The 10,509-nt window shown below is 51.9% G+C and overlaps 1 protein-coding gene across 1 annotated transcript in view; it reads left to right on the plus strand.

Moving 5' to 3' along the window:
* Nucleotides 1–10,192, plus strand: part of SNX15 (sorting nexin 15) — a 13,718-nt gene extending 3,526 nt beyond the window's left edge. Inside the window, 8 exon segments of the mRNA XM_017893440.1 lie at nt 1,630–1,665; nt 1,894–2,014; nt 4,308–4,423; nt 4,520–4,571; nt 4,574–4,666; nt 4,978–5,121; nt 8,378–8,635; nt 9,300–10,192. Of these exon segments, the coding sequence (XP_017748929.1) occupies nt 1,630–1,665; nt 1,894–2,014; nt 4,308–4,423; nt 4,520–4,571; nt 4,574–4,666; nt 4,978–5,121; nt 8,378–8,635; nt 9,300–9,406 (927 nt within the window). The 3' untranslated portion in view covers nt 9,407–10,192.
* Nucleotides 10,193–10,509: the final 317 nt, after the last annotated feature.

Consider the following 10,509-nt stretch of genomic DNA (forward strand, 5'->3'; position numbering starts at 1 on the left):
TTTTTTTTTTTTTTTTTTGAGATAGCGTCTCGCTGTGTTGCCAGGCTGGAGTTGAGTGGCGTGATCTCAGCTCACTGCAACCTCTGCCTCCTGTATTCAAGTGATTCTCCTGCCTCAGCCTCCTGAGTAGTTGGGACTACAGGCGCCTGCCACCACGCCTGGCTAATTTTTGTATTTTTAGTAGAGACAGGATTTCACCATGTTGGCCAGGCTGGTCTTGAACTCCTGACCTCAAGTGATTCACCCACCTCGGCCTCCCAAAGTGCTGGGATTACAGGTGTGATGAGCCACCACACCTGACCACTCAATGGTTTTTAAATAGTTTCTTTTACCAGAATATTTTAGGCAAGTCTCTGTTGTCAAAAGCCAAGTCCAAGGTTTTAGTTCCAGCGATCTTTCTTACCTAGTGTGTGATCTTCTCAAAGCCTCCATTTCCTTATCTCTTAAATGGGCATGTTAATTATGTCTGCTTCAGTGGGATCTCAGATAAGGAACAGATGTTTTTATTTATTTATTTAGTGTGTAAGAGACAGGGTTTCACTCTCTGCAGTCTGGAGTGCAGTGGTGCAATCTCAGCTCATTGCAACCTCTGCTTCCTATGCTCAAGTGATCCTCCCACCTCAGCCTTCCAAGTAGCTGGGACTACAGGTGTGCCACATCACCACACCCAGCTAATTTTTTGTTATTTTTTGCCGCTATTGGGTGTCACTATGTTGCCCAGGCTGGTCTCAAACTCCTGGACTCAAATGATCTGCCCACCTGGGTCCCCTAAAGTGCTGGCATTACAGGCTTGAGCCACCGTGCCTGGCATAGGAGATGTTATTAAACTGTCAAGTACCCTAAACCATAGGGCATTATTTTAAAATTATTATGAACATAACATGATGAAAACTGAATCTCGTTTTCACTTCAGACCCAAGTCTGCCCTTCCAGGGACTTCAGCTCCAGCAATGGTTTCTTCTGTGTCTAGGGCGCTGAAGCACAGGACCTTCTCCCTCAGGGAAGGAGGTTCCTGAGGCAGAACCTCCCTTCTTTGGAGACTTGGGGTTCTTTGGTTTCAGAAGGAGATGCAGGGAGTTGGCCTGTTCAAGGAACCGGGATAAAAATTGTGCTGATGGCTGGGTGCTCACTGGGCAGATCACTTGAGGTCACGAGTCCAGACCAGCTTGGCCAACATGGTGAAACCCCATCTCTACTAAAAATACAAACATTAGCAGGCGTGGTGGTGCATGTCTGTAATCCCGGCTTCTTGGGAGGCTGAGGCAGGAGAATCGCTTGAACCCTGAAGGCAGAGGTGGTAGTGAGCCGAGAGTGCACCACTGCACTCCAGCCTGGGCGACAGAGCAAGACTCCATCTCAAAAAAAAAAAAAGGTGGGCTGAGGTTGGAGCAGTCCAGATGAGCCTTTAGAGGTCCTTCTATTTGACAGATGGAGAAACTGAGGTACATAGTAGGAAAAGTTTCTAAAATTACACGGAAAGGCTTAAAGCCAGGATGCCTTGACGCCAGAGGCCAGTGGCCAAAGGCCATTGCCCCATGAGGGGGACTAGGAGGCACCTGGGGCAAACGGGGTGAGAGGGTGTCAGATGGTGGTCTCTGGTCTCAACCAGCTCTTGCCTTTCTTTCTCAGTTCATCTCAAAGAAGGACCCAGAGGATGTCAAAGAGGTGAGGCTCCTGGGAGGAAGAGGGCCCATTCTGCAGTTTCAGATCTGGAAACTGTCAAGGGGCAGCTGGTAACTCTGCTTGGACACCGGCCCTCCTTCCTCCCTGTCCCTGGGCGAGGGGCTGCTGCAGCTGCATCCTGATCCTCACACGCTCTGGGGGCAGGCTGGGCACCGGGGGCGGCTGCCTCCCACCATTGCTGGTTCTGGGCAAGCCTCATGTCCCTCGTAGGTGGTGGTCTGGAAGCGGTACAGCGACTTCCGCAAGCTGCATGGAGACCTGGCCTACACCCACCGCAACCTCTTCCGCCGCCTTGAGGAGTTCCCTGCATTCCCCCGGGCCCAGGTGTTTGGTAAGTGTTAGATCGGGGCACTCAGGCCAAAGATAAAGGGAGTGTTGGACAAAAGAGGACCTCTGCCAGTGGGGGCTGGATAGAGAGCGCCTGAAACTCTGGGCAGAGACATGTTTGGAAGGGCTTTTAGAGATGACCTCATTTTACAGATGGAGGAACTGAGGCTCAGAGCAGCCTAACACTTACTGTGTATTGCACCTTTTAACATTCCTGTTGGGCCGGGCGTGGTGGCTCACACATGTAATCCTAGCACTTTGGGAGGCTGAGGCGAAACTCCATCTCAAAAAAAAAAAAACAAAAATCCTGTCTTTATTAGCTCCATATTATTTTCCTTTTTTTTCAATTTTTTTGTTGTTGTTGACAGCCTCACTTTGTCACACAGGCTGGAGTGTAGTGGTGTTATCTTGGCTCACTGCAACCTCTGCCTTCCAGGTTCAAAGGATTCTCCTGCATCAGTCTCCCAAGTAGCTGGGATTACAGGTGCACACCACCATACCTGGCTAATTTTTGTATTTTTAGTAGAGACGGAGTTTCATCACATTGGCCAGGCTGGTCTTGAACTCCTGACCTCAGCTACTCTGCCCGCCTCGGCCTCCCAAAGTGCTGGGATTACACGCCTGAGACACTGCGCCCAGCCTATCTCAATACTTAGTATATTGATTACCTGTTGCAGTGAGAATATTTGGGATATATTGGGTTAAATAAAATATTCAAATTAACTTGTGGCTGGGCGTGATGGCTCACACCTGTAATCCCAGCACTTTGGGAGGCTGAGGCAAATGAATCACGAGATCAGGAGTTCGAGACCAGCCTGGCCAACTTGGTGAAACCCTATCTCTACTAAAAATACAAAAAATTAGCTGGGTGTAGTGGCAGGTGCTTGTAATCTCAGCTACTCAGGAGGCTGAGGCAGGAGAATTGCTTGAACCTGGGAGGCCAAGATTGTGTCATTGCAGTCTAGCTTGGGCGACAGAGTGAGACTTCGTCTCAAAAAAAAAAAAAAAAAAAAGTTATTTCTTTTTTCCTTTTATTTAATGTAGCTGCTAGAAAATGTAAAATTGCATATGTAGCTCATATCTGTATTAGGCAGTGCTGAACAGTTGCTTGGGTCTGCGTACTCACGTGAGATGTTCTTTTTTGTTGTTGGTTTTTGTTTTTGTTTTTTCAGACAGAGTCTCACTCTGTCGCCCAGGCTGGAGTCCTGTGGCATGATATCAGCTCACTGCAAACTCTGCCCTCCCAGGTTTGAGCGATTCTCCTGCCTCAGCCTCCCAAGTAGTCAAGTAGCCTCCCAAGTAGTGTGCGCCACCACACCTGACTTTTTTATTTTTAGTAGAGACGAGGTTTCACCATGTTGGCCAGGCTGGTCTCGAACTCCTAACCTCAAGTGATCCACCTGCCTTGGCCTCCCAAAATGCTGGGATTACAGGTGTGAGCCACCGCGCCCGGCCAAGATGTTCTTTTGAAGCAAGGTGAAGGATTGCTGCTGTCAGGTTATGCCAGGCCAGTGGGGAAGTACCACATAATGGCCGCACAGTAACTGGACCAGAGTTAGCCTGCGCTGCATAATACCTAGGACAGAGCAGTGAAACTGTGACTCGCACCTGTAATCTCAGCACTTTGGGAAGCCAAGGCAAGGTAATCACTTGAGCTCAGGAGTTCAAGACCAGCCTGGGCAACATGGTAAAACCCCATCTCTACAAAAAATAGAAAAATTAGCCAGGCATGGTGTTGTGCACCTATAGTCCCAGCTACTTGGGAGGCTGAGGCGGGAGGGCGGCTTGATCCCAGGAGGCAGAGGTTGCAGTGAGCTGAGATTGTGCCACTGCACACCAGCCTGGGTAACAAAGCCAGGCCTTGTCTCAAAAAACAAACGGGGGCTACTTGCTGTGTGACCTTGGGCAAGTCACTTTCCCTCTCTGAGCCTTACTTTTCTCCTCATTAGATCGAAGCCATCAGAAATGTTTTTGTTTCTTGTTAACTACCTAGCACCCCCTGTGTAGGATATGATATTCACAAGGGCAGAGACTTGTTCCTCCCCTGTTCACCTTCTGAGTCTACCATATAGTAGGTGCTCAGTAAACATCTGGCAAATGAATGAATAGGGAAATTGATCCGTCCTGGAAGCCCCTCCCTCACCCCAGGAGGAGCCAGAGAAGATTGCTGGGAGAAGGGATAGGAAGGCAGTGAGTTGCTCAGAGCATCTCAGGCAGGACCAGGAAAAGTGGCCTTGGGGCAGAAGCCCCTATAGGTCACTGTCACTCTCCCCTGTTCCTTGTCCTGGGGGCTGTAGGCCGATTTGAAGCCTCAGTGATCGAGGAGCGGCGAAAGGGGGCAGAGGACCTGCTTCGCTTCACCGTGCACATACCTGCGCTCAACAACAGCCCCCAGCTCAAGGAGTTCTTCAGGGTATGTGCACCTTCCACTTTACCAGAACTTGGGCCACTTACCCACCCACCAGATTGCACCCCATGACTCCCCATGGCTGATCTTTCTGTCCTGCAGGGTGGGGAGGTGACCCGACCCTCGGAGATGTCCAGGGACCTGCACATCCTGCCACCCCTCTGATCCCCACCCCGCCCCCTGATGACCCCCGGCTACCCCAGCCGCTCCCTGCAGAAAGGAGGGGCCTTGAGGAATTGGAGGTGCCAGGTACATCAGGGTGGGAGGAGGGAACCAAGGCTGGAGGGTACAGAGTGGGGAGGGGGCCACACTCACTCCTCAGTGGTCTTAGTGAGAAATGGGCGTGTGTCCCAGGTCTATCACTTACTGGCTGAGGAACTTTGGGCAGGTCCTTTTCCTTCTCTGCACTACAGTTTCTTAATCTGTAAAATGGACATAAACCCTAATAACGGGCTTGTCTATGCCCATGGTTGCTGCAAGGGTTTAGGGAGAGAGTAATTCCATTTTGAAAGCTGAGAAATAAATGCAGGTATTCATGACCCCAATTATCTCTTCCTCAGTGGACCCCCCACCATCCAGCCCTGCCCAGGAGGCCCTGGATCTCCTCTTTAACTGTGAGAGCACCGAGGAGGCGTCCGGTTCCCCTGCCCGAGGCCCCCTCACCGAGGCTGAGCTGGCCCTCTTCGACCCCTTCTCCAAGGAAGGTAATGAGCTGGGTCAGCCGGGAAGGGGCCAGAGCAGGACATCCTTAGGACAGGGAGGAGGGCAGAGCCCCACTAACCTGCTCAGTGCCTGCGCAGATCTGGGAAAGACGTCCCCTCAGTAGTGCTGCCCTGTGAACCAATAGCAGCTTCAATGAGAATTAGAAGCCCCGTGCCGGGGCTCGTGGTGTGGTGTGCTGGATGCACCTGTGCAACAAGTAGCCATGAGGAAGGAAAGGAGGCACTTCCCACGTTGGGGCCATCTCACTGAGAAGGCTTTGGAAAGAGCCAGGTCACACTGCTCTGGGACATTTTAGTTCCTTCGCTGTAAGCTCGTGGTGGGATTTCCCGGCTGGCCAGGGTCTGGCTGCAGATCCTGAAGGCAAGAAGCCTGCTGGTCAATGGGAGTGAGTTCTGAGCTCAAAGAGCAGCTGCAAAGGGAAACCCCTCTGGGGGCCTGGAGCCACTGGCATTTGGGGATGCCGGAGATTGAAGGGCCCCCGATGGAGGTCAGGGTCCTGGGCACCTTCTTGCTCTGAGATCCTGGGACTCGACAGTCCCAAGCTCTGAGGCACTGGAGTTTTTCATTCTAAAATTCGCCAAGGCCTGGCACATTGGCTCATACCTGTCATCTCAACACTTTGGGAGGCTGAGGCAGGGAGATCCCAGGAATTCAAGACCAGCCTGGGCAATATAGCGAGAGCCCATGTCTGTTATTCTTTTTTTTTTTCTGAGACAGAATCTCACTCTGTTGTCCATTCTGGAGTGCAGTGGCGCAATCTCTGCTCACTGCAACCTCCCGGGTTCAAGCGATTCTCCGGCCTCAGCTTCCCGAGTAGCTGGGACTACAGGCACGCGCCACAGTGCCTGGCTAATTTTGTATTTTTAGTTGACATGGGATTTCTTCATGTTGGTCAGACTGGTCTGAAACTCCTGACCCTCAGGTGATCAACCCTCCTTGGCCTCCCAGAGTGCTGAGATTACAGGCATGAGCCAAAGTGCCCTGCCTCTTTCACTTTTCTCGTTCTGCTTCCTCCTGTTCCTGTTCCTGCTTCTCCAGGGTTGGGGAGTGGGAAGAAGGAATGGGAGGGAAAGGCAGTGTTGGTGTCATAGGGCTGTTGTGTCTGGCCTCTGGGTGGCAGGCATCCAAGTGCTCTGTCCTTGTGCCAGCTGAGCCTCTGCTGGGCAGCTAGCTGCCTGGGCAGGAGCTTTTCTATTTTCTCTTTTATTTTTTCCTTTCTTTTTTTTTTGAGACAGGGTCTGGCTCTGTCACCAGGCTAGAGGGCAGTGGTGTGATCATGGCTCACTGCAGCCTCTACCTCCTAGGCCCAAGCCATCCCCCCACCTCCGCCTCCTGAACAGCTGGGACAGAACCACAGGCATGCACCATTACGCCCAGCTAAGTTTTTGATTTTTTGTAGAGACAAGTTCTCACTATATTGCCCAGGCTGGTCTCAAGCTCCTGGACTCAGGTAGTCCTCCCACCTCGGCCTCCTGAAGCGCTGGATTATAGGCGTGAGCAACTGTGTCCAACCAGGATCTTTTCAAGACCCTTCACAGGCAGCTCCAGTGAGACTCACTCAGCCCATGGGGAGAGTCCCCAGAGCCTGGAGCTGCAGTTTGCTCAGACACTGCCTTATTTCCCTGCCCTGCCGTGGTGGGCATCTCCAACGAGTCTTTCACTACCAGAATTCTCAAGGCAAGGAGTGGGCACCTGTGTCTCTCTTCTTCACAGCAAACTCCTGAACTCAAGTGTGCAGGTGTCCCAGGCACTCTTCTGCTGTCTGCTCCCTGAGCAATACATGGAGGGTTGTAGGCCCAGCCAAGAGGTGTCTTCTCCCTCCTGCAGGAGGCCGGGTCTTCTCAGGGCTCTCATGGAAGTCCTCACAGGGATGGGGTTAGAGAGGGGCCTACCTTTTCCCTCTCCAGGATGAGAGGGTATCATGATGCTCCCTGTCCCTGCACCTTCCCCTCAGAGGCCTTTTCACCAAAGGCACCAGATCTCCAGCCGCCTCGTGTGTAAGCTGCAGGGAGCATGTCCGACCCCTTTTAGCCGGTCCAGGGGGATATAATGAGCCTTTCCCTGGGAAATGTGAGGACACCTGTCACCCACTGTCTTTACATTTGGGGGCCTCAGCTGAAACTGCAAGGCTTCAGAAAACCCCTGAGATTCTCTAAGTCTCCTATTCTAAGATTATTCCAAGGCTTGGAGCAGTTCTACCCTCAGCCTGGTGTCGTTGGCCTAGCATCCTTCAGGGAAACTTTCTGGAGGGGATTTTTGGATTTCTAGGTCAACTGGAGTCAAGAGGGAAATAGGACCAGTGACCCAGAGCTCACAAACTAAAGTGAGTGTGCACCAATGAAATAATTAGGAAGGCCGGGCGCGGTGGCTCAAGCCTGTAATCCCAGCACTTTGGGAGGCCGAGACGGGCGGATCACCGACGGTAGGAGATCGAGACCATCCTGGCTAACACGGTGAAACCCCGTACTCACTAAAAAATCAAAAAAATTAGCCGGGCGAGGTGGCGGGCGCCTGTAGTCGCTACTCGGGAGGCTGAGGCAGGAGAATGGCGTGAACCTCGGGAGGCGGAGCTTGCCAGTGACTGAGATCCGGCTACTGCACTTCCACCTGGGCAACAGAGCATGACTCCGTCCTCAAAAAAAAAAAAAAAAAAAAAAAAAAAAAAAAAAATAGAAATAATTAGGAGGTAAGGCTGTGTTTTTTGTTGGTGGTGTGGTGGTTTTTTTTTTTTTTTTTTTTTTTTTGACGGAGTCTCACTCTGCACCCACGGCTGGAGTGCCAGTGACGCTATCTCGGCTCACTGCAAGCTCCGCCTCCCGGGTTCACGCCATTCTCCTGCCTCAGCCTCCTGAGTAGCTGGGATCACAGGTGCCCGCCACCACGCCCAGCTAATTTTTGTATTTTTAGTAGAGATGGAGTTTCACCATGTTAGTCAGGATGGTCTCCATCTCCTGACCTCGTGATCCGCCCATCTTGGCCTCCCAAAATACTGGGATTACAGGCGTGAGCCACCGCACCTGGCGGTAAGGCTGTTTTTACAGAAGCACATGAACCCTATCTATCAAATACATCATGGCTAGTTTTTGATCCACAGACGACTTCTGGATTGCTCTGGCATTGGTCCCCTCTACTGGGGACAGGCTGATACCCTGATGAACAAAAGAGGTCTTGGGGTTGGGCAGAGGGCCTGAGAAAGGAAGGGCTAGTCTGGTCTGAGTCCTCCCTTTCTAATTGCAGAAGGCGCAGCCCCCAGCCCCACCCATGTGGCTGAGCTGGCAACGATGGAGGTGGAGTCGGCAAGGCTAGACCAGGAACCCTGGGAGCCAGGAGGGCAGGAGGAGGAAGAGGACGGGGAAGGAGGGCCTACCCCTGCCTATCTAAGCCAGGCCACAGAGCTCATCACCCAGGCCCTGCGGGACGAGAAGGCAGGCGCTTATGCTGCCGCGCTCCAGGGCTATCGAGATGGTGTACATGTCTTGCTTCAGGGAGTCCCCGGTGAGTAGGGACTGAGGGTGGAGGGTCAGGCCTGGGTCCCAGGTGGGGCAGTGATGAAGGGAGCAAAAAGCAAGCAATTCACAGAGCAGGAGCCCTTCTGCTCCTCACTGACCAGCTGTGTGACCTGGGCAGATTTTTGTTTCTGTCTTTGTTTTTTGTTTGTTTGTTTTAACACCTCTTGTGGCCTCAGTTTTCTTTTTTCTTTTCTTTCTTTCTTTTTTTTTGAGACAGTCTTGCTCTTGTCACAGGCTGAAGTGCAATGGCACAATCTCGGCTCACTGCAACCTCTGCCTCCCAGGTTCAAGAGATTCTCCTGCCTCAGCTTCCTGAGTAGCTGGGATTACAGATGCCCACCACCATGCCTGGCTAATTTTTGAATTTTTAGTAGAGACGGGGTTTTGTGATGTTGGCCAGGCTGGTCTCGAACTGATCTCAAGTGATCTGCCTGCCTCGGCCTCCCAAAGTGCTGGGATTACAGCCGTGAGCCACTGCGCCCAGCATGGCCTCAGTTTTCTTGTTTGTAGAATGGGGAGAATGGATGCTGGGCCTCAGAGAGGAGGGAAAAGCACATGGTGATACTCTGTGAATTGTAAAGGACCAGACCAGGGGTTCCGACTAGACCAGTGGTGCCCAGGTGCCTCAGCCGAGCAGTCTCTCTCCACAGGTGACCCGTTGCCTGCCCGCCAGGAAGGTGTGAAGAAGAAGGCAGCTGAGTACCTGAAGCGGGCAGAGGAGATCCTGCGCCTGCACCTGTCTCAACTCCCACCCTAACAGGGAGTGGGCCCTTCCCTGGGACTCTCGCTCCTGCACTGCCAGCCCCTTCTCCTCTCCCCAGGGCCTAGCCCCCCTCCTGGTCTTGTAATCACAGGGGCCATTTCTGTAGGTAACTGGACCAAGCATGAGAAAAATAATGAATTCTCAGCTCCCTGATTACACTTGCCACCTTGGAATCAAGGACTCACACTTCTGACCCTGCCTGTCTTTTTGGGTTTTTTTTGAGATGGAGTCTTGCTCAGTCACCCAGGCTGGAGTGCAGTGGTATGATCGCGGCTCACTGCAACCTCCGCCTCCCAGGTTCAAACGATTCTCCTGTCTCAGCCTTCCCAGTAGCTGGGATTACAGGCACACAACACCATATCCAGCTAATATTTTGTATTTTTAGCAGGGATGGGGTTACACCATGTTGGCCAGGCTGGTCTCGAACTGCTGACCTCAAGTGATCCACCTGCCTCAGCCTCCCAAAGTGCTGAGATTACAGGCATGAGTCACTATGCCCGGCCCCCTGCCTGTCTGTCTTGATGTGTGAGCAGCAGCTGTGGTCATTAAACCATTAGTTTACCCCTCTAGAAGTGGGGTCTGCAAACTCCCACCTGCAGCCAAATCTGGCCCACCCCCTTTTTAATGTAAGGCCTGTGAGCTACAGTGGTTTTTACATTTTTTAATGATTAAAAAAATCAAAATAATATTCTGTGACAGAATGACAGATGAAATTTATATGTAACAGGTGAAAATTATATGAAATTTAAGAGTCTATAAATAAAATTTGTTGGAACACAACCAGGCTAATTCATTCAGTATTGTGATGGCTGCGTTCGCGCTGCACCGGCTGTTGAACAGTTGCAGAGTTGAGTCTTTGCCGCCTGCAAATCCCAGAACATTTACAACCTGGCCCTTTGCAGAAAACATTTGCTGAGCCCTGAGCTAGAAAATAGCACAGTCTCCAGGGAAATAGAGAATGACAAGACGATGAAGCCGGTCTATTGGGTGGAAGGGACGAAGGAGAGGAATCCAAAGCAGGGGTACCTGTCTCCGAGGCCCCAAAGCCAAATCCTGATTGCTCAGCGGGCTGGAAGGCGTGGCCTCAGTCCCGCCCC

Source organism: Rhinopithecus bieti, unplaced genomic scaffold, assembly GCF_001698545.2.
Source record: "Rhinopithecus bieti isolate Rb0 unplaced genomic scaffold, ASM169854v2 scaffold_1017, whole genome shotgun sequence".
Classification (NCBI taxonomy): Eukaryota; Metazoa; Chordata; class Mammalia; order Primates; family Cercopithecidae; genus Rhinopithecus; species Rhinopithecus bieti.